The sequence below is a fragment of the Protomyctophum parallelum genome (assembly GCF_964188405.1).
Source record: "Protomyctophum parallelum genome assembly, chromosome: 13".
Lineage (NCBI taxonomy): Eukaryota > Metazoa > Chordata > Actinopteri > Myctophiformes > Myctophidae > Protomyctophum > Protomyctophum parallelum.
The window spans coordinates 48,728,085-48,751,965 of record NC_139708.1 but is presented as its reverse complement, the minus strand read 5'-3'; the positions used below and the strand labels follow the sequence as shown (position 1 = coordinate 48,751,965).

General features: G+C 41.5%; 1 protein-coding gene and 1 long non-coding RNA gene across 2 annotated transcripts; one reads left to right on the top strand and one right to left on the bottom strand.

The window, feature by feature from the left end:
• Positions 1 to 3,948: 3,948 nt before the first annotated feature.
• Positions 3,949 to 16,545, bottom strand: napsa (napsin A aspartic peptidase). Its single transcript, XM_083779761.1, has 9 exons — positions 16,355 to 16,545; positions 15,741 to 15,906; positions 13,305 to 13,428; positions 11,411 to 11,529; positions 10,241 to 10,440; positions 8,485 to 8,607; positions 6,891 to 7,035; positions 5,661 to 5,759; positions 3,949 to 5,374 (listed from the first exon to the last, which is right to left on the bottom strand). The coding sequence occupies exons 1-9, from the start codon at positions 16,420 to 16,422 to the stop codon at positions 5,213 to 5,215; spliced, it is 1,206 nt and encodes a 401-aa protein (XP_083635887.1). The 5' UTR covers positions 16,423 to 16,545; the 3' UTR covers positions 3,949 to 5,212.
• Positions 16,546 to 19,907: 3,362 nt separating this feature from the next.
• On the top strand, positions 19,908 to 23,848 carry LOC310869177. The gene is made up of 3 exons (XR_014570134.1): positions 19,908 to 20,052; positions 23,166 to 23,282; positions 23,802 to 23,848. It is a non-coding gene; the product is annotated as an uncharacterized lncRNA (long non-coding RNA).
• The last annotated feature ends 33 nt before the right edge of the window (positions 23,849 to 23,881 follow it).

Below are 23,881 nucleotides of genomic sequence, written 5' to 3'. Positions count from 1 at the left end.
ACATGCGATGATAATTTATAATGCTTGAATAAAACACCGGGTAATTGTATTTATTCTGCTGGGCCAATCCTCTGCTTTATTGCATGCATTGTAGCTGGGCAGATGTGTAATGCGGTACAGCGTCATGGTTCTGGTATACTCCATAAATATGGTTTTGAGATGGGGATTTTGAGGACTGTTCAAAAGTCAATGGATGCAATGTAATGTGAGCGTGTGTGTGAGTGTGTGTGTGTCTGTGTGTGTGTGTGTTTAAACTGTGCCCCCAAAGCAAATAAATTATACATATAAAGGACTTGACATTCTTGTGATGAAAAGAAATGCTATCTATAAGAAAAAAAACTGCCATATTCTCTCATCTGATTTTCATAAAAGAAAAGAAAAGCTTACTCTACTGAGTGAGCGGAGCACTGTTTTTGATAATGGCTACCTTATTATGGAACTTTGTTCAATTTGTGTGACAACTTAAGCGGTATAATATCACTGTGTTCAAGATGTGTTGCGTTCGTTGTGTCTTTCCAGGGCGGCAGACTTATTATTGGGTTTAATTTGACATTAAATTCAGAGACTGGAGTTGATTTTCTTTTTGTCTGGAATGTCCAGCTTTGCATGTTGTCGCCTGATGACAAGGAAATCAATCTGTGAATAGTTAATTATACACAGGAGTTGTATGTGATGTGATGTCTTTCATCTGGTCCCACATAACGAAGTATTTGGAAAGAAAATAATGATACCGTACAAACTAAAGCTTGTAACTATAAGCATTATGTTATACTTTAGCTATTGATAAATAGCAGATCTACAAGCTCATACGAGCTTGTAGATCTGCTATTTTCTGAAAAATCATGAAAATGTGGCACAGATCTTTGAATATATATTATTTTTATTTATTTCGACGTCGGGCCTATTTAAGCCTATAGGAAATCCCTCCACAGTAACATTTACTGGAACAGATATGATTGAAAAGTCTTGCAAAATGTTCTTCTAGAGACCTTTAGTCTCTAGATATTGACACGCATAGCCATCGATTCTTCTTGGAAGTTGGAACTGCCATTGTTATCTTGCTGACATTTCATTTCTTTGATGTTCAGTCACGTCTAAATGACCCGTCGTGGCATGGTTTTGTGGGGGATGGTTGGGGGGGGGGGTGAAGGTTTTATTGTTTCAAATTATTCTGAATAAAGTCCAGCCAGACCATTTATTTACCTGAGCTCTAACCTCGCGTCACCAGGTCGTTTCCACCTCGGAGGAAAAGCCTTGTCTGTGTTCCAAAATGGCCGCGTGAACCGGTCTGTAGCGGATGGTAATTTACGTCATGTCATCGGGGCAGGAAACCACAAAGGGGAATAAGAATAGAGGGTATGCGCATGCATACATGCATTATTATTATTATTATGCATACTGTGAATGGCAGATCCAGTGACAAAGTGAATGTAATGTTTATTTAAAGTCATTTAATGCAATCGAATACCCATAACCCTCTATTCCGCCATTCGTAGTACTGATTCCGTCTTCCTGTCCAGATGACTACAAATCATTGACTACAACCTGACGGAAGTTACCATCCTGCTCCCGAACCGGATCATGAACCAGGCTATAGCTGAGCTCAGGGATATTTCAGGTGTACAATAAATTGCAGTATGTCTGGGTTCGTTATATTTACATTAACGTGGCAAGTGGAGTACCAACGTACCATTGGTTGGAGAAAATGTGTGTTTTAACTGTTTATCAAGTTCCCTTTCACACATTCAACTCTGGTCTTTACTGCGGGGGGTTTCTGTTCTGTTTTTTAGTTTCGTTCAGCCTCACCCTCGCCTCACATTTTTGCTCTTATGCTCTCATAGCGAACGGGATGTTTGTTTTCCCATCTTCTCCTGAGTGAATAATAGTGTGAGAGCAAAATGGCCGCCCCGTGATTGTCAAATGGGTCTCCCTGGTCTGACCAGGTCTCCCTGGTCTGACCAGGTCTCCCTGGTCTGACCAGGTCTCCCTGGTCTGACCAGGTCTCCCTGGTCTGATTCCACCTGGTCTCTCTGGTGGACCTGTAGCCTGGTCAGCTCTCTGGTGACCTGTAGCCTGCCGGTTCTTCATTGAGTGCGTATGCATGTGCCCACATAGTACATGTGCTCGTTTCAGCTCACAGTCCACAGCATGGTCAGAAAGGACAGTGTCCTCCTGTGCCTATAAAACCTTTGTCGCAGATCACTAGTGGTTGTGATCTATTGGCATTAATGTCTCAATGACCAGCCTCCTGATTGTAGCTGTCTGGATTTCCGCCTGATCTGGTTCATGCCTCATGGATGATATGCATCGGGAACCAGATCACGATCTGACCCAAGATCAGTCTGGTCTGGTCTGTGATGCACGTTATCTATTCTATTTGGTGTTAGCACTATGTTATGCTTTAGCTATTTAAAAATAGCAGATCTATACAAGCTCATAGCGCGCCACCGAGTGGCGCGCTACGAGCTTGTAGGTCTGCTATCTTTTTTAAACGGTCAGGATTTAGAAGACATTTTTAGAATCTGATCTCAGGTCAAAATGCGTTAAAGAACCACCATTCTTCTGTGCGTTAGAATCTGATCTCAGGTCAGAATGGAACCCATGTTATCTATTCTAATTTAACCCATTGAGACCTGACAACAGATTATACTAAATGTCTTCTAAATCCTGACGGTTTTCGGAAAAACACCCATGTTTCTATATCGGCGGTGCTCAGACGTGTTCATATGTCAGGGAACCCAAATATTATTATGTAACTGTCCCGCCAGACCCCCAATCTGAGAATATGCTGAGACCAACCTAAATTCCCACAGCGCCTCACACCAAAGCCACCCCCCCGCCATCATGTATGAAGCAAAGATTTGAGTTAAAAACCTTCACTGTGAAAGAATATAATATTCAAAGAATTGCACCACGTTGTCACGATTTTTCAAAAATAGCAGATCTACAAGCTCATAGCGTGGCACTCGGTGCCGCGATATGAGCTTGTAGATCTGCTATTTTTCCACGGCTAAAGTTTAAAATAATGGTTAAAAAAAAAGCTATGAGGTGACACAGACGGATGTGTCCTCCGGTCCAAATAATGGGTTAAGTAACCCCCGAGTTCCACGGATTATTCGTACACACAGGGTCAAAATGAGTTGAAACATCTGGCCCAGTCTGTTCATAGTCCTCACAAAGGAGGGCGAAAAACATGCAGAGCTCACCATTGCTCAGCAGTTATTCCAACAGGAAACACTCTCCCCGTGACCTTAATAATACTGAAGCGAGCGTTAGCCTGAAGAAGTAGAATACAGGTCATCATAGCTCTTATACTGTAGATGTGCATTAAAGCAGTCAAAAAATAATAATAATCCAATGGGAACACAGGTTAGTATTTTTGTATTTATTGTACATTTGTAACGGAAAAAATAATATATATTTATGTTTGAAATGAAACTGTGTAAAATACTACATGGACGTGCTTGGTTGCTTTGTTTTCCTCAATCGGTCTCGCGTACAACTCGATATTTGTGCAGCTAGTCTTCCTTTTTCTTTGTCTTATATAGCCCGAGTTATACAAAGCAGATCTGCAAGCGCACTGCAATGCATCGCGACATGATGCCTTGTGAGCTTGTAGATCTGCTAATGTTTTGTGTGTTTTGTGTGAACACTACAGAAGTCTAGAGATCAGGCGTCACACACCAAATTAATTTCTGTGCTGTAGTAATTATTAAGTCCCTGTGCCACGTACAGTAGCTGCTAATGTGCCCTCGGCTTTATACTAAAGAAAAGGAAACCCAAAGTGGTACAGTATGTAGCCTAGCCATGTGCTTATACTCGCATGCTGTTTTTCCATTTGTTAAAATGCTTTAGTGAGATTTATTTCTTTAAGTTAATCTCTGGAATTGATGGTTTTCACACTTCGCACTTTGTATATTCAAATAAATGTTACATGCTCATGCTCTGTGTGGTCCAAGGTCTAATTTATTTCTTTTTTTCCATAACCAGATAAAGAATGTAATGCTTTTTATTTCCCCCTCTTGCTAGCAGACAGGAAAACATTTCCCGTTTTAGTAAGGAACAAGTCCACAGTGAATGGCTACAATTAATGGCAAAAGAAAGTAGTCACATTTTTTGGTGCTAGGTTTAAAAAATTATAATCATCAGGTAATAAATCAAGAACCTGCAGACTTTAATCGGATTCACAAGGTAACACTTTTATTTGAAGTAGACCCCCCCCCCCCCCCCCTAGCAGACATTAATAGAGGCCTTAATCAGGTCGTAATGATTTTGTCTTCTTACTTCAAAGTACCACGCTTCAGAGGGCAATACGGAAATTCACCTTGACATGTTAAAACTTAAAAATAAAGCTTCAGACAGCTTAATTAAATGACAGTGTACAAAGATAACATATTGAATGTTGGAACATATAGAATTTTGCCAATTACTACAAACGGGAAGTGATTTTCTGATACAGTGAGAGACGTCGCAATCATCAAGCAAAAAAAAAAAAAAAGTGTCGAGCAAAAAAAACAAAACAAGGGAATCCTTAAATCACAAGCACACGTTTCCCAACAACAAAACAGTCATTCAGCGCTGTCATCTGACATCTGCGAGTGTATAGCAGTCAGTGTGGTCAGCTGACATTTACAAAGCATGTAGCAGTCAGTGTGGTCAGCTGACATTTACAAAGCATGTAGCAGTCAGTGTGATCAGCTGACATTTGCGAGCGTGCAGCACTATAGCAGTCCAAAGCGAGGAACTGGGTGTAAAGGTGTCCCTTTAACATTTCTTTTCCTTTCGGTGAAATACATCTTCTGGAGTCATTGCTCGTTGTCAGAATAACCCGTCTTGTAGAAGTATTCATGCCTCTATCTGCTCAAATCTGTTGCATGTCCATTTGGGGTTTGACTGGTTGACCGATTTGTCTCCGACTGTCTCATACGGTACACTACACAGTTACCCAAAAATATCAATAAAGCCAATAGCTTATGTCCATTATATAGTCCTCAAAACGATTCATTGGAAATCTGCAGGACATCCAGCTACAGTCTGGAGCGCACCAGAGGGAATAATCCAATAACGCTGTTAAGACCAGGCAGCCCGAATTAAAAACAAAGGTGGACTACTTTGGAAGGAAATTGAGCTAGAGGCGCATAATACGGTTTATCAAATTACCGACAGGAAAATGAGAAGTGGATGCGTCTCGTTCCTTTTACACGCCCCATCCCTACTTTGCGGGGGCGAAGCCCACGCGGTCCGCGTCCCGGTCGAACACCGTGTAGTACTTCCCGATGAACACGTCTCCCAGGATCCACAGGGGGCCGGCCAGAGGAGGGATGTCCATGGCCATGAAGCCCGACAGGCAGAGGGACGCTCCCATCTGGGACTCCTGAGAAGAGTGACAACAGAGAGTGGGAATCCCAAACAAACAAACAACCGCGCTAAACACGCCGCTAGCAGTTTGCACAGAGTCCACACGTTGTCCCGAGATCATGTTTAATTTGTTAAACCCTGACTCCGCCAGATGGTGGCAGCATTGAGTCACGCAGGTTCCACCACAACGCCATCTCCATCTGGTGTCACAAGGCTATGCAAATGAATTGATTAAAAAGTATAAAGCAGAGTTTAACGTGTCATTAACTCATTGACCAGGAGGTGGTGCATCTACTGTATACCTTCATCACGTAGTCCTCTCCGGTCAGATTGAACATCTTGCCTCCGATGTTGAAGGAGATAACAGGAAGAGTTGGGATCTTCTTACAGTCAATCATGTACTGAGACGAGGGGGGGGGGGGGGGGGGAGCCAAAACAAACATATATAGACTCATTAAATAGTTGGGATCTTCTTACAGTCAATCATGTACTGAGATGAAAAAAAACAAACATATATAGACTCATTAAACAGTTTCCTCCACTCACTGCAACAGGGATTGAACCTCTATATGGCTTTCACAACGTCCCCTAGTGTAAAGTGGTTCCCAATGTGAGGTCCGGGGACCCCCAGGCGTCCTTGAGGGAGTTCCAGGGGGTCCCCAGCTAGATGATAGACAGGAACCAAATGGGACGTTTATGGGTCTGTAACTCAGAGAGTGTACAAATGGAACCTAACTCTCAAGAGTTAAATTGGGGTTCCCAGAGATAGAAATGCCATTCAATGGGGGGGTCCGTAGACTAATGCATGTCAAACTGTGGGTCCTTGAAATGAAAATGGTTGCGAATCACTGCTAGAGCCGTACAATTATTCTCTTATGGGAGAGTCCCTGGCACATATTTTTCAAATGTGGGTCCGCGGGCTAATAAATGTCAATTTGGGGGTCCTTGACATGACAAAAGTTTGGGACCCAGTCCCTTGTTGTTCCTACCTCTCCCATTAACACAATTAAGACAAAACACGTGTGAGCATAAGGATCCCGAAATATTGGTGCCTAGGACGTCTGTGGACGTCCTAGCGACGTCCCAGCGACGCGGGGCGAGATAAGAATATTCAGAATTTTTCCTTCTTTTTTTTTGGCATTTCGCTTTTCACTTGCCGTATGCTAACGCTCAGTGCAACTATTAGCTTGTCATTGACTCCCATGTTAGCGCGGCGGAAGGAATGACTCGTATCTCGTAATCCAGGGCGCTCTCCGTGGTGATGAATGGATCGATATGCTGGCGCTTCATTTCTGCTCCTCATCCGTCTCTCCCGCAAAATATGAACGCTTTTTGGAGCGTAAAACAATTATATTAAGATGATCGGGGATGTGAGGTCCCTTTGTAAAGTCAACTTTTTTAGGCAAGTGTTTCCTGTTTCATGGCTTTCAAAGTAAAAGCGATCAGACAACTCTGGCACTCTATAGCCTTTATTTTGAAGGCACTTCCTGTACTAAATGTGTTAACAGAACCAGTCTCCTTGTTGTTCCTACCTCCCCCATCAACAGAGGCAGAGCTCCGATGGCCTTGTGCAGCGCCCTGACCTCGGCCACCGGGCCGACCATCAGAGACGTTCCCGTGTCCACGATGGCCTGGCACCCGGCTTTGCACAGAGTCAGCTGGTTTCCCACCTCGATACTGTGGAGGACACAGAGATGGAAGAATAATTAACCCATTTAGACCAGAGGATGATTCTATACAGATGCCTTCTAAATCCTGACAGTTTTCTGAAAAAACCCATGTTTCTATTTCAGTGGTTCTCAAACATTTTCATGTCAAGGACCCTGAAGAATATATGTAATTGGCCGCCGATCCCCATCTGAAAATATGTTGTTCCAGGGACCCCCTCCCCCCCCCCCCCCCCCCCCAGAAGCAAAGATTTGAGTTAAATACGTTCTCTCTGAAAGAATATATATTTTCGAAATTTGCACATTTTCACGTTTTTTCTAAAATAGTAGACAGTACAAGCTTATGAGCTTGTAGATCTGCTATTTTTCAATAGCTAAAGCATAACATAATGCTTCAAACACCAAATGGGGTTTCCGCCCGCCCGCCCGCAATCACGACTCACAAAACATGACATTTGGGTCCCCTTTATTGGACCAAAAAGACATGACCAACATTCCGTGCTCCCCACCTGTACCGGTCTGTATCTGCCAGTAGGCCTCCCCTACCTGCTGGTCTGTATCTGCCAGTAGGCCTCCCCACCTGCTGGTCTGTATCTGCCAGTAGGCCTCCCCCACCTGCTGGTCTGTATCTGCCAGTAGGCCTCCCCACCTGCTGGTCTGTATCTGCCAGTAGGCCTCCCCTACCTGCTGGTCTGTATCTGCCAGTAGGCCTCCCCACCTGCTGGTCTGTATCTGCCAGTAGGCCTCCCCACCTGCTGGTCTGTATCTGCCAGTAGGCCTCCCCACCTGCTGGTCTGTATCTGCCAGTAGGCCTCCCCTACCTGCTGGTCTGTATCTGCCAGTAGGCCTCCCCTACCTGCTGGTCTGTATCTGCCAGTAGGCCTCCCCACCTGCTGGTCTGTATCTGCCAGTAGGCCTCCCTATCAGTGTTGTTTTCGTCGACTAAAACTAAGACGAAAAACGTTCGTCGACTACCTTTTTTCACTGACTAAAACTAAATAAAAACTAAATAAAAATGAATCTATGATGACTAAAACTAAGACTAAATATACTGACAATTCCGTCAACAAATAAAAACTAGACTAAAATGTTAGGAAGGGACTAGTGGACAAGATATCCAGTTTTATGCTGGGTTTGCATGCTGAAAATAGCAGATATACAATCTCACAGCGTTGTGAGATTGTATATCTGCTATTTTCAGCATGCAACCAAAGTGTAAAATATGACATTACAACGACATCAAGGCCTGTCAAAACACATTTTAGTCGACTAAATCAACTGTAGATTTAGTCGACTAAAATCGCATGACATTTAGTCGACTAAAACTAGACTAAACACTAGAACATTCCAGGTGACTAAAATGTGACTAAAACTAAGTGAAAACTATTCAGGAGACTATATGACTCAAACTAAAATAGAAATTTGCTGCCAAAAACAACAATGCAGTAGGCCTCCCCACCTGCTGGTGTGTATCTGCCAGTAGGCCTTGCGTGTGACGTTGACATAGTGCAGATCTCCTGTGTAGTACTGGGGGTCGCTGCCCCCCAGCATCAGCTCCCCTCCTACTGCTGCTGCCGGGTCCCTGAGAGAGAGAGGAAAGCGTAGCACAGATTTAACCCATTCTGAACGAGAACCCCTTTTGGTGTTATAGCATTATGTTATGCTTTAGCTATTGAAAAATAGCAGATCTACAAGCTCGTAGTGCGCCACCGGGTGGCGCGCTACGAGCTTGTACGTCTGCTATTTTTGAAAAATCGAAGAACGACTGACATAGAAACATAGCTTTTTCAGAAAACTGTCAGGATGTAGAAGAAATTTTTTAGAATCTGATCTCAGTTCCTTGGAGTGGTTGCACCACTCAAAAAACAATACATTCATGTTACTATACTAGCCCGTTTTAGACCTGAGGTTGATTCTACAAAATGTCTTCGAAATACTGACGGTTATTGTGAAAAACCCATGTTTCTATGTGTCAAGGACCCTAAATAAAAAAATTATTGGCCGCAGCAACGCATCTCAAAATATGTTGTTTCAGGGACCTCCCCCGAAGCAAAGATTTGAATGAGAAAATGTTCGCTGTGAAAGAATACATGTTAAAAAAAATATTTAGCAGATCTCAGCAGATCTACAAGCTCGTAGCACGTGCACTCGGTGCCGCGCTATGAGCTTGTAGATCTGCTATTTTTCATTAGCTACAGTATAACATAATGCTTAAAACACCCGTCCTGAAGTGGGCTAGAGTAGACTCCCAGAATCAGTAGATCCATGGCTGAAAAACGACATTTTCCACTCCTTCATTTTGGTGGTTTAAGAATCCCCCTCGAAAAGATAATATCAAGGGGGGGGGGGGGGGGGGGTTTCCTTCCAATAATAATAAATAAAAAAAAAGAAAAGTACATCATTTAGTAAACTTATGTTGAAGACAAAACTGATTGTTTTCTAAACTTGCCACTGATAATTGTCCAATTAGCTTGTTTTTATATGGTTAGGGTTATTAAACATAGTTGGTTTGCTGATAATAGCATATGGACTTTAGAAGTTTTACAATGAGTCCATCGGGTGTTAAAGTTGTGAGCAGAACAATATCTGGATGTTTTGTAGGACATAATTATTTGTCCTCCATTATGACCCGAGAACAGATTCAGAACAAAATGTCTTCCATGTCTTCATTCTGGACAGGAATGAACATAAACCATACATTATGTAAGAGCAGATTTGAATTAAAGCATGCAAATAACCTGAGGCTGAGGTCTTCTAAAATCATGACAGTTTTCTGAGAAACCTATGTTTCTATGTCAGTGGTTCTCAAACCTTTTTATGTCAAGCAACCCCAGTATGTATTTGGCCTCAGACTCCCCCCCCCCCCCCCCCCCCCCATCTGAAAATATGTTGTTGCAACAAGCAATGATTTGAGTTAAAAACGTTCGATGTGAAAGAATATATCATTCAAAGATTTGCACACATTTTCATGATTTTTCAAAAATAGCAGCTGCTATTTTTTCAACAGCTGAAGTTTAAAATAACGGTTAAAAGCTATAAGGTGACACAGACACGTCCTCGTGTCTAAATGGGTTACCGTTAATAATACTATGAAAAGTACAACACAATTATGTCTTCATCTTATTGACCATTATTAAAACATGGCACCCATTTTCCCACTTCTGGCCAATAACGATAACTATCATTCCCACACCGTCACCATCTTGCCCACCTACCTGCTTATGTAAAAGGAGAATATGTTCTGTGGCAGCAGCTTGTCAGACATGGCCGTGTCAAACACCGGCGTGACGTTAGCGACGGATATGGACGGGTAACCCATGCCCAAGACGCCATCGAAGCGGGCCGCGGCAAACGTGATGCCGGGCTGGTTCACCGCCTCGCCAAACTGCTGTTTGAGGACCGGCAGACCTGCAATCTGAGAGAGAGAGAGAGAACAAAAGCACAAAGATGAAACAATGAGGAATTCGTAGTTGCTAGTGCTAAATCTTACTTAGGTGGAGTGGAATGAGCTTCCACTCCACCTTAAGAACTGTGGATTCTGAGTGGATTTTCAAAGTGACTGTTGAAAACTCACCTTTTTAAAACAGGCCTTTTCCATAACCGGCCTGGTTAAATGTTGATTGCTTTATTTTTACTCGACTTTTTCTATTTTATTTTGTCTTACTTTATCCCATTTAGGCCTAAGGCCAATTCTAAAAACGCCTCTAAATCCTGACCTAAGGTACATACTGTACAGAACCCAAATATGGGTGCCCGGCCTGAGGGGGTAAGATACCAATAGGGGTTCCCGCCCAGAATGGGTTATTAGTGATTTAGTTATTAACTTGTTTTATTGACTACCGACTTGATTTTATTGTTGTTAAAGCACTTTGTGACTGTAATTGTCTGTGAAAGGTGCTCTATAAATAAACTTTACTTACTTACTTTACTTACTCTATCAAATAAAAGGCAGAAAAAGCCCCAAATTGATTTTGATGTTGTGTACATATATATATATACACACTGAAGATGTACTATGGGGTCAATGTTCCCACCAAGATAGTGGCATCTAGGCAAACAATGGCCAAGTGAACGAGTAAATATAATAATATTATAATTATTATTATCCCATTTTGACCTGAGATCAGATTCTAAAAATGTCTTCTACATCCTGACAGTTTTCAGAAAAAGCCATGTTTCTATGTCAGTCGTTCTTCGATTTTTCAAAAATAGCAGATCTACAAGCTCGTAGCGCGCCACTCGGTGGCGCGCTATGAGCTTGTAGATCTGCTATTTTTCAATAGCTAAAGCATAACATAATGCTAACACGAAAAGGGGTTCTCGCCCAGAATGGGTTAAGTGAATAAGAGAGAGAGAGTGTGAGTGAGTGTGTGTGTCTAACTCACAGAGACAGTGTCCTCACTGATAAACCCAGACAAGCTCCCTCGACCATATCGAATTGAGAACGTGGTGCCGTTCTGCACGTAGCTGCTGGACTTCTTGGAGTTGTAGCGATGGTGAAGCCCTGAACAGAGAACAAAGCGCACACAGAGAGGGTTTAGAAGAATCCAATTCAAAGTGGATCGTTTTAGAGCTGGCAAAGTAACACATGTAACTGGAACATTAGCCAAAGGTTGTGTCAAGACACCAGCCAAGATGGTTTTTATAGTAATAATAATTAAAAGTACATAATTTAGTAAACTTATGTTGAAGACAAAACTGATTGTTTTCCAAACTTGCCACTGATAATTGTCCAATTAGCTTGTTTTTATATGGTTAGGGTTATTAAACATAGTTGGTTTTCTGATAATAGCATATGGACTTTAACCCATTCTGAACGGGCACCCATTTTGGTGTTAGCATCATGTTATGCTTTAGCTATTGAAAAATAGCAGATCTACAAGCTCATATCGCGCCACCGAGTGGCGCGATACGAGCTTGTAGGTCTGCTATTTTTGAACAATCGAAGAACGACTGACATTTTTTTAAATCTGATCTCAGGTCAGAATGGGTTAATCAGACCAGTGTGTGTCCGGCGGAAACCTCGTATGAATCTGATCTCAGGTCAGAATGGGTTAAAAGTTTTACAATGAGTCCATCGGGACTCATTGCATTTTATAGTCAAGTGGTACACACGTGCACTGAACGTACACATGTCAGAGACTTGTTGCATTTATAGATATTTTAAGTTTTTCAGACAACTTCAGGTCAGGATCTAGAAGGATTTTTTTTAGAATCTGACTCAGGTCTTAAAAAGAAAAAAGGAAAACCACACAGAGAGTACAGAGCAAAGTGCAAAGAACCGTCCTTCCATTGTATTCTTGTCCTACATTTCTGCGACGCAAATGAAGCGTCAAGAACAGCCCACAAAAGCCCACTGACAAAACAGAACATAGATTTACAAAAACAAAAAACAAAAAAAACCAGTGAAATAAATAAAAAACGTGGATCTTATTTCAGGAAGCAGTTGTGTCACACACACACACAAAACACACAAAAAAAAGACATTGTCAAATAAAAACAGAGCAAGTTTAACAGCATCACATGATCGCTCAAACACAATCAACCATATGGACGTGGAATGAGTCAGTAAAGAAAAATGTGTCAAATAAGCACTTTGGAGCCAGTTTAACACCCTCACATGATCATTCATAGGTCACACGAATACCAGTGTTGTTTTTGGCAGGGAAATTTAGATTTTAGTTTTAGTCATAGTCTCTTCAATAGTTTTCATTTAGTTTCAGTCACATTTTAGTCACCTGGAATGTTTGTGTTTGTCTAGTTTTAAACAAAAAGGTTTAAGGCAGGTCTTGATGCCGTCGTAATGACTGTTTTTACACTCGCTGCAAATAGCCGATCTACAAGCTCACTGCGACACGTTGTGAGCTTGTAGATCGGCTATTTTCAGCATGCAACCAAGTGTAAAATGACTTATACTGGATCTCTTGTCCACTAGTCCCTTCCTAACATTTCTATCTGTTGACGAAATTGTCCATATATTTAGCTTAGTTTTAGTCACAATAGCTTCGTTTTCATTTAGTTTCCATTTAGTTTTCGTCAGTGAAAAAAAGGTAGTCGACGAACATGTTTAGTCTTAGTTTTAGTCGACAACACTGACGAATACACACACACACACACACACACACACACACACACACACACACACACACACACACACACACACACACACACACACACACACACACACACACACACACACACACACACACACACACACACACACACACACACACACACACACACACACACACACACACAGACACACACACACAGACTCACAGCAGGCCAGGTCCAGGAAGGAGCAGTGGATGGAGGGGACCCACAGGTTGGAAGAGCCGGTGTCAAACAGCACAGTGAAGTCCTGGGGCGGGCTGCCGATGCTTATCGCCCCATAGTACTGGGCCTGGGAACAGAACCAGACATATTACTGGGCCTGAATGAACAGAACCAGACATATTACTGGGCCTGAATGAACAGAACCAGACATATTACTGGGCCTGAATGAACAGAACCAGACATATTACTGGGCCTGAATGAACAGAACCAGACATATTACTGGGCCTGAATGAACAGAACCAGACATATTACTGGGCCTGAATGAACAGAACCAGACATATTACTGGGCCTGAGTGGACAGGAATGAACATAGAACCATATTATGTTAAATTAAAGCATGCAAACAAATAATCCATAAAAAAAAAAAACAAGCTCGTAGCTATGAGCTTGTAGATCTGCTATTTTTCATCAGGTTTAGAGTTTAGAGTTTTATTAGGATCCCCGTTAGCTGGTGCATAGCAGCAGCTAATCTTCCTGGGGTCCACACAGAACATAAAAACATGACTTTCGACATAAATTACATTACAGGACAATGATTATATAAATAAAATAAAATGAAAATATTATCCTAATCATGATTAGGGTAAAGTTTAAAATAGTGGTTAACCCATTCTGACCTGAGATCAGATTCACACGAGGTTTCCGCCGGACACACACTGGTCTGATGAACCCATTCTGACCTGAGATCAGATTCTTAAAAATGTCAGTCGCTCTTTGATTTTTCAAAAATAGCAGACCTACAAGCTCGTATCGCGCCACTCGGTGGCGCGATATGAGCTTGTAGATCTGCTATTTTTAAATAGCTAAAGCACGACATGATGCTGACACCAAAACGGGTGCCCGGTCAGAATGGGTTAAGGTTGTTAAAAGCTACAGTGACACATATGTGTCCTCAGGTCTAAATGGGTTCGTTCCACCTGTGAACCAACACAAAGGCTGAACTGTGCATGCAACTCGCAATGGGCCTGGTCTCTACAAGATTCACTACACCGCTAAAATGCCCATGTACTGTATCTGTCAAAATACAACACAACACCAGAGGGAGTTCAACAAACCACGTGACGTGTCGTGCAACCCACATTCGGCTCAAACAAGGGGTCAAATTAATTTAGCTCCTATACCACTAAAATGTGGGAACGCGGCCCTACCAACAGCCATTAAGAAAGGTGAATCCCTAGCCTCCTTCAGAACCGCTCTCAAAGAGCACATACAGGTGGCTGCAATTCGAAACTGGCCCCTGTAAAAAAAGAAAAAAGAAAGTCCTAGCCCCTCCTATATTAAGCTATTAGTGTTGATTTTCGTCCTACACAAACATTCAATATTCCCATTGAGAATGAATGGAGAGTTTACGTTGTGTGTCTGAGCAAATGAGACATTATGATAGTACGTTATGATGATGTACGGACAGTACGGTGATAAGAGCGCCCCTCACTTCACATGGGTGTGATTTTTTTTCTATACTCTTCACGTATTCCCTTTTTTTTCTCCTAAATGTGTATTTGATGATTCTTATTTCTATGTTGCATAGATGTGTATATTTGTATGTCTTTACAAGTCTAATTTAGTGCTTTTTCTGGGTTTTATCGTTATGTATCCATTCTACAAACCATCAATAATAGCATAATCAATCAATCAATCAATCATGCATTCAATATAATAGATCACTCTATATTATCCTAGTCCTACCTACTAGTGAATAGTACAAGTCTCAACTACCAACACCTGATTGATTGATTGATTGAAATATTTATTAACAGTTTGCAGAATTACAGTACATTTCAAGGACAAACTCAATACAAAGACTGTTAACTGTGAGTGGACGACGACCCAATTAAGCATTACACTTGTTTACATCAAGCCACCTACCAGTGTTGTTTTTGGCAGCAAATTCTATTTTAGTTTTAGTCATAGTCTCTTGAATAGTTTGCACTTAGTTTTAGTCACATTTTAGTCACCTGGAATGTTCTAGTCTAGTGTTTAGTCTAGTTTTAGTCGACTAAATGTCATACGATTTTAGTCGACTAAATCTACAGTTGATTTAGTCGACTAAAATGTGTTTTGACAGGCCTTGATGTCGTTGTAATGACATATTTTACAGTTTGGTTGCATGCTGAAAATAGCAGATATACAATCTTTGTATGATTGTATAGGCCTATCTGCTATTTTCAGCATGCAACCCTGCAGCATAAAACTGGATCTCTCGTCCACTAGTCCCTTCCTAACATTTTAGTCTAGTTTTTATTTGTTGAAATTGTCACTATATTTAGTCTTAGTCATCATAGATTCCTTTTTATTTAGTTTTAGTCAGTGAAAAAAGGTAGTCGACGAACATATTTCGTCTTAGTTTTAGTCGACGAAAACAACACTGCCAGCACCTACGTCCAAGAAGTTGGTGAGCCTCTCAACAGGCAGGTCGTGGAGAGGGGCAGAGACGGTGTCCTCCTCGGCGGCTCGTGAGGCCGATGCAAGGTCTCGGAGTTGCTCGATGGTCATTCCATTGTCGCTCAGTAGGCGGCGCACGGCCCTCGTCTTATGAAGAGGAACTCTGTAGGAGGAAACCATGGGTAAGAAGAAACATGCACACTTTATAGCCGCAGCCTAAGGTCCTTTAGAGCCAACCACATGCTGTAATCGTGCAAGTGCAATCGTTAAAAAGCACACATTAAATTAATATGAACACAACACCGCTTTATTAGATTGCAGAGATGTTATTTCGGCGCACAAAGAGCGTGTGCGATTCTTCGTGGCACATAATGTTCGGACAGACTACTATACTACTTTATCAACATAAACAGTCCAAAATACATGTCATTTGACCTGTACGTTATAATATGCAACGTTAAACATTTCAGCACTGAATTGTGGAAAAAACACGTGAATCAAAAAAACAACCTTGGATGCATTTGTTTATGTTTACAGTATGTAGCATAAACGGACAGTTTAAGGAACCATATGCTCTGTCCCATTGTTGTCCAACGGTAAACGGTATTTACCTTATAATCGCAGCGGTGTGTGCTGTCAACAGCACGACAATGGCACACAGCATTTCCAGTCGTGTCATTGTCCTCCTTCGTGAAAACCAGTACAGTTATAATATATAGATTTCTTTCACTCGTGCAAAAGCCAAAAACGCAGAAGTAACTGTTTCAAACTGACGCACCAAGGAAACTATCAGTCAGCCTCAGTCAGTTTACATCCGTGATGCTCTTCGGTACTTTCCGCCTAAGGTCGGCTTTCTCCGGCTGGCACTCGGTGATTGGCGACCGTTGGCGACGGGACGAGATTGAGACGATCCGGTTGGATGGACGGGATGTCCATCACCTCAATTCATCAACCCACCGCTGCACTTGTTTCGGTCCCCCATTCATTCTCTCACGTCAGGTCACGAGTTGTAGACACTAGACAGTACTAGGCCATTTTTTTAATGTTCATTCTTGTGGCAGAAAGTGACCTGGGTCACACACTCTCTTTGTCTAAAATGGCTGAATGTTTCAAAAGCTATGTTATCAGTTCTGCTTTAGTTTCAGCCTGAAAACTAAAGCAGAAAGAACTGATAAAATGGCTTTAGATAGCCTATCAGAATGGATTGAGACTATATAGGTAAGGCAGCCCAACTATTCAACCATTGTAAATAGTAGCTTAATAATCTGTAGCTATAGGGTGGGCCCTTGTCATCTGTTGAGTTGGTTTCAAATAAATAACCATATGAGCAGGAGCATTGTCCCTGGCCTCAAAATGCCTCAAATGCATTATCCCTCTCCACCTAATCCTGTCAGCAATAAGAACACACATGTCTGCAGGCACAGAGAGCTTTATAATCACTAACATGTTGAGTTTGTTGACAGCATCTATGGCTGCTAAATGCCAGCCAACATCATTTCTGTTGTTCTGGTATTGTGGTTACAGAGTAAACAGAAAATGTAAGTCATTTTATTTTATTTTAAAAACTAGAAAAAAGAAGAAAAAAAAGGATCTCTGCCAGGCCTGGTTTGGCTGCACGCGACATTAAGGCCAGTTCATAGTCCAGTTTTGGGTGAAGAGTTGACCGTTAGTAACTTAACATGAGAGATGTTGTAGTTTTGGGTGAAGAGGTGACCTGACCACCAGGTGGTTACCGGTAGTAACTTAAAGATGGAGTGCCACAATTTTTGTATTTTTCCAGTTTTTCATGTGTCTATGAGGTGACCGTACTTCATTAGACACCCTGGAGTTGTTTTTATGTGCAATGGTGTATTGACTTTGTATTTAGGGTTTCTTCCTGGAGGCTGAACCCTTGACAGTCAAACGGGCCAATGAAGTAAACAGTAATATAGTGACACCACACTATCAGCCCCTCCCCTAACCCCTCCCCCTTTATCATACAACTAAAGCTGTGGGTGTGGCTTCAGTTCAGGTGGATCACCACCCATCACCACCAACCTGGCAAACCAGGCATACTTAATGAACTGGTTGGCGTGTCCACATAAAAGCATGATTTTAACAAATACTGTACACTTTTTGGAAAAAGTTCTTCCCTCTTATATTGTAATAATACCTGATGATCATGTTTTAGGGTGGAAAAAAATGGTGGCACTCCATCTTTAACATGAGAGATGTGTTGTGTGAGTCACCGGTCTTCACAGAAAACTGGACTAACGATAGGCCTTTCTCAGGCGTGACGTTGGGGTGCAGCCATAGATTGTATAGAAAATATGCAGCCGACAAGACATGAGGAAGCTGTGGTTTTGACGTCAGTTGGTAGGGCATTCCCATTGTGTTGGCATTCCCATTGTGTTGGCATTCCCATTCTGGTGGCATTCCACATTCTGGTGGCATATATTAAGGGCATAGCAGTGGGCGTGGTTTTCTGGTTCCACTGAACCATAACTGGCCATTCATTTTTCCCATAGAGATTTACACAAATATATAATAAATAAATATATAAATATATATATATAAATATCAATTATTTTAAGACTAAAATCAAGCCATCCATGGTCCTGGTGATCCATGACCATAAATCATTTGATTATGTTAAAAAGAAATGATTGGATATTTAATGATACCAAATCAAATCAAACTTTATTTCTATATAGCTGCTATAGTATAGCACATTTAAAACAACAAAAGCTGACAAAAGTGCTGTACGGGTTAAAACAAACTAATATATTCTAAAATATACTATATACTAAAATATATTCCTATATACTACATTTAATAAATACAATTTGTTTTAGCGGTTTTCTTTTTCTTCCCCCCCCCCCCCCCCCCCCCGCAGAATCAAAGGTGTTGACTGGCGAATTCGACCCCAGTTTCTGTGCTGAATCTGGGCTGAGTAAAGACCAGTGGAGCTCCCTCTCGTGTAAAGTAGTCCGACAGGTACATGGGTGTTTTCTTGCATATCTTAGTTGAAGACCAGGCCCATTGCAAGTTGCTTCACTGTCCTACACCCTGAGTAACCTGACCAGTTTATACAGGTTCTGTCTGCAGCTTTGTTTTTAATGCCTTTGGGGTGCTAAAGTACATGATTATGATGAGGTGCTGCAGGCATATACTAGTCGAAATGGCATTTTAATATATAGGCTAAAAAGTGAAGCGGCCTGTTATAGTGGCCTGTTATAACGGCCTGTTATAGCGCGACCACGAGGATAATCGTAAATTGGTTTAGAAGTACGGTTCTTCCTTGGCTTGGCGGGAAGATGCAGTTTCATTTCAAGTGTCATGCCAATTAGTCCAGCGGTGTCCAAGATTAGCTACACACACACACACACACACACAGACAGATAAACAAGGACAGGACAAAAACATTCTCCTTCGGGCCTGCTGGAGATAAGAATAAACATAGGAACTATTATACCTCCTTGGTAATTAATTGTAATCCGTCATAACTCATCATGCATTCCAAAAGTAGGCCAATTTGGAAGCTTACAAATGCAAACAATTCTGAGACAGACCCTTGATTAATGACCCAGACGCACAGACAACGTTACCAACTATAAAACTCACTTGACCTGTTCGACTGGCTGAATAAATCTCAATTCTCATGACATGTGTAAAGACACGTTCATTGTTATGAATCACACTGTGACCCAATGTTATTGATTTTTCACCGTTTGTTTGACAGATTGACTTAGAGGGGTATTTCAGGTTAGGTTCCAAGATGCTGATGATACATGAATAAATAAATACCGTAGATAGATTAGATACTAGATAAACAAACATGTTAAAAATACAAATGAACATGAGGCATTCATAAGAAATGCAATTATCTTAAAGTCGAACAGGTGAATACAGCAAATCATTGAGATGTAATGTAACACTTCATGCACATGTGTACATCCTCCTTGCAATGTGATTGTCTTCCTGCCAGATCACCTTAGATCTTAGATCCAGTTGTAGAAGACAGGTGATCCGCCCCCCGAGATCACCTGTCTTCAATCCAGTTGTAGAAGACAGGTGATCCGCCCTGACTGCTTTTCTTTCTCTCTTCTCTACGTCATATAGAGAGCAACCAGGACAGACACACACCTGCCATGGCTTCATAAAAACGAGTGTGGCAACAGAGAGAAGACAAACCCTGATGGGATCTGCACGTTTTCAGAACGATGAGACTTTTTTATCGCGCATCGATAACTGTGCATCGATAACCGACGGAAGGAATAGGGATTCAGAGAGAGAGGAGAGAAGGACCTGACTGGAACATAACATGGCGGTAAGGCTAAAACATGTTTCATTACATGAAAATGTATTTTGAAATCTTTATGGGACGTTCTGGTAGTGCGCTAGTGGTTCTCAAAGTGGGGTCCGGTGTCCGGGAACCCCCAGGTGTCCTTGAGGGAGTTCCAGGGGGTCCCCGGCTAAATGATAGTTTGGAAACAAATGGACCCTTATGGGTATCTGTAACTCTTCTCTTGGGGTCCCTGGAATATTTCTTCAAATGGGGGTCTTCGGGCCTAATTAGTGTCAATATGGGGGTCCTTTTGGGAACCACTGTGGTATAGTGTATATATGTATTACTATAAGGAACCACTGTGGTATAGTGTATATTACTGTAAACATGTTGTTTCCCACACAATGGGATCAAAGGGTTTTATCTGTGCACACAGACGGAAACACTGTCCCATCATTCTATTCTAGGGACTGATGTTTAGATTATTAGTATTAATTAATGTATCCCACTCATTTTGACACTTTGTTTCTGTTGAGTAAAACAATAAAATTTAAAAGTTGCTTTTCAGGGCATTGTCACTGAAACCGTGCCTTCGCGCACCGGCAACAGACAGGCTTGCATAATCCATTCTGAATGCCTGAGAAACAATAGAACAGCCTTCAACTGGACAAACCAGTGGAATGGCACATTTCAAAACGTCTTGAAGCGAGACACACAAGCCAAGAGTCTACCTACTGAGTGAATAAGACACACAAGCCAATAGTAGTCTACCTATTTGCACTTCCCATTGCAGTCAGAACTGCAGCATCACTCCCAATCTTCCGCCGTAGTCTGAAAACCCACCTTTTCAGACTCCATCATGGCCCATAGCACTTACCCCACCCCCTTAGATAGCATTTCTGTAGACTTAGATAGCATTTGATACAGACTTATAGCATGTTATGTAGACAGCACTATAATAATAATTGCATTGTATGTAGTCATAGCACGTCATAGTACATATGTATAGCATAGTAGTATATATGTATAGTTTATATGTATAGTTTCATTATATAGATATTCCACTGTTACTTTCTTAGCTTACGCATGTTTCATGATACATGCTTTTATGTGATGTATTCCCATGCTTTTTTGTTCTTGCTTAATGTAAATCGCTCTGGATTAAGAGCGTCTGCTAAATGCCTAAATTGTAAATTGTAAATTGTCTACTGAGTGAATAAGACAATAGTCTGGGACGCTCTATAGCTTGATTATGTTGTTGTGGCGGGTTGGGTTTCCTCACCAGGTTACACAAGGTAGCGTATTCTATTTGGCATAGTTTAACACAACTGCAAACAATACATAGTACAGTACATAAACACAATACAAGATCCATATCTCTACTGTAACACACTGTCACAATCAATCATACATGTAAAGGACATTGAGGTCCAAAACAATGGTCTAGTGCCTCAGACGACCTCTCACTTCCATGCAGGTGTTTCCTTTCAGAAACACTTCATATCTAGCTAGAACATAAGCCAGGGGTTCTCAACGGTTTTGACTGGGGACCCCTGGGAAATGCCCCCCGTCCCGTTACGCCCCCCTCCCCACCCCCAATACAAGTTTGACCGCTACAAACAATGACCTTAATAATAGAGAAAAGGCATCATAAATAAATGCTGAAACCAGATCATCATTAAGGAAAGTTTATGCATGCGCTATGTGTACTATGTAAACTCTCAATTTCCATTTTCCAGCCAGTCAGTTGCAATTTTTTTTTTTTTTTTTTTTTTGTAATAATCTGGGGACACCCCAAAATAAATTCAGGTTTATCGTACATTTCGCACATATTTGTTACCCTGACCATGATATACACTGGGGCGACTGTGGCTCAAGAGGTAGAGCAGGTCGTCCAATGATCCATGGGTCGGCGGTTCGAATCCCGGCTCCTCCTGTCTACAAGTCGAAGTGTCCTTGGGCAAGACACTGAACCCCAAATTACTCCCGATGTGCTGGTTGGTACCTTGCATGGCTTCCGCCGCAATCAGTGTATGAATGTGTGTGTGAATGGGTGAATGTAATGCACAATCTATGTAAAGCGCCGCTATATAAATGCACCATTTACCATTTACAATAAGTGTCTCAGCACTTCAGTGCTGGCTGCAGGAGTACATCCCTTACCATGTTGATGAGTTGTCATTTTCTTCTTTTGGGCAATGTTATTTATTAATTTCTTAGAATTGCATTAATTCAAACTGGGTGCTGTATTACAGGCCCTAGGCCTAGAGACAAACCCTAGACATTATTTTTATTTAATGGATTTGCTTCCATTTAAAGGTTAATTCTGCTATTTTCGGCTAGGCGAAAGACTGACACAGCTACAGCTATACAATTTATAATGGATGTGTTTAGTCAACAACAATATTGGCCATGTTTGAGCCTTGCACACTGGGACACAGATTCACATCCAGTTTTATTAATTTCATTAGCTGCAGCTGTATTGCTACAACAGTGCCTGTATATTTATTTTTTTAATTTCTTGTGTCGCTTCTCCAGGAATCAGTAACATGCTAAAGCCATGATGAATTGGACATTGAGTGTGTGTATGTCCCCTCAACCCTAAATTCTCTCAGCACTATGTTAACCCTAATCCTTAGGATATAATAGGGTTCTAATCCTGAGGGAACGTGGAGGTAACATAAGGTCCCTCCCCCATGTACATCAACATGACCATTCATACAAGAAATATGTTTTCCCGGACGGCGAAACAATGTTGCTTTATCAAACATGTCATCTCAACTGCATGCGATGACCAGATAATGAGCAGGAAAAAGTATTACAGATGTACGTAGTTCGCATCTAAACGATAACCCATGCGGGACAGAAAAACGTGTGAAAACACAACAATAGAATCCGCCTACATAATGCTCCTATGAACAGTGCGATGACGGATACGTTTTCTGAATGAACGGGTTCAGATCAAATGTTTTCCCGACACCTGAAAGGTTTGTCACACTGATTCACACTCGGTACTAGTTTTTCGTCTGGGTTATTCCTCTTGAATGTGAAAGTGAATGGACCGGGTCTATTTTTCCACAGAGTTATATTAACCTTGTATTTTACTGCGTATTAACCAGAACAACTGCATTCTTTTGTCATAACTGTCCCCACAGCCACCCGTACCCCCTAGGACAAAACGTCTGGAGAAGTCCTTTACTATCATTGGCCCCTGTGAAGTGCCTTCCTCCACCCCAACAGAGGCTGTCTATGAAGACATAGACTCCCTAAAGGTAAGTTAATATCTCACCCAAATATTCATATATATATATATATACTATATACTGTATATATACTATATGTGCCATGAGGGAGTGCCAGGAGGGATAGCGAGACTCATCATAATTATTATTTGATTTGTTTTCGTTCTAGTTTTTTGTTTGTAATTGTATGTATTCTTTGTCGTTGTATGTTGGACCAAGGGTGGGGGGGAAGATGTAAGGGCACAAAGGAAAAAAGAAAGAAAAAAAAACTTTTGACATCCTATATGGCTACTGTATTGGGCTATATTGTACTTGTTTGTACACTTTGTATTGTCAAAAGCAATAAATAAAAGGTTAAACAATATATATACATATATAGATTAACAGATTAAAACTGTGATGTGATGATAAAGTTGAGTTGAGAATTTCTCCCTTGATTCTTTGACTAAATCTGTTGAGTCAAAATAATTCCATTGCATGTGTTCCAATGATCTCCGTTTATGGTGTTAATGTTAATGCCAATAGGTTTCTCTTATACTGTACCTTCAGACTGACCCTATGGACAGAAGCCCGTCCCTGACCACCATGAGGCTCAGGCCTCTTCCCAGGTCCAAATCATGTCCTCGTCC

Bases quoted from the DNA above. Each gene is read 5' to 3' on its own strand.
- napsa (XM_083779761.1), bottom strand. From the start codon at position 16,422: ATGACACGACTGGAAATGCTGTGTGCCATTGTCGTGCTGTTGACAGCA. The intron at 15,907-16,354 runs GTAAATACCGTT...TTCCTCCTACAG, and splicing joins CACACCGCTGCGATTATAAG to AGTTCCTCTTCATAAGACGA. The intron at 5,760-6,890 runs GTAGGAACAACA...CCCTCGTCTCAG, and splicing joins TGCCTCTGTTGATGGGGGAG to TACATGATTGACTGTAAGAA.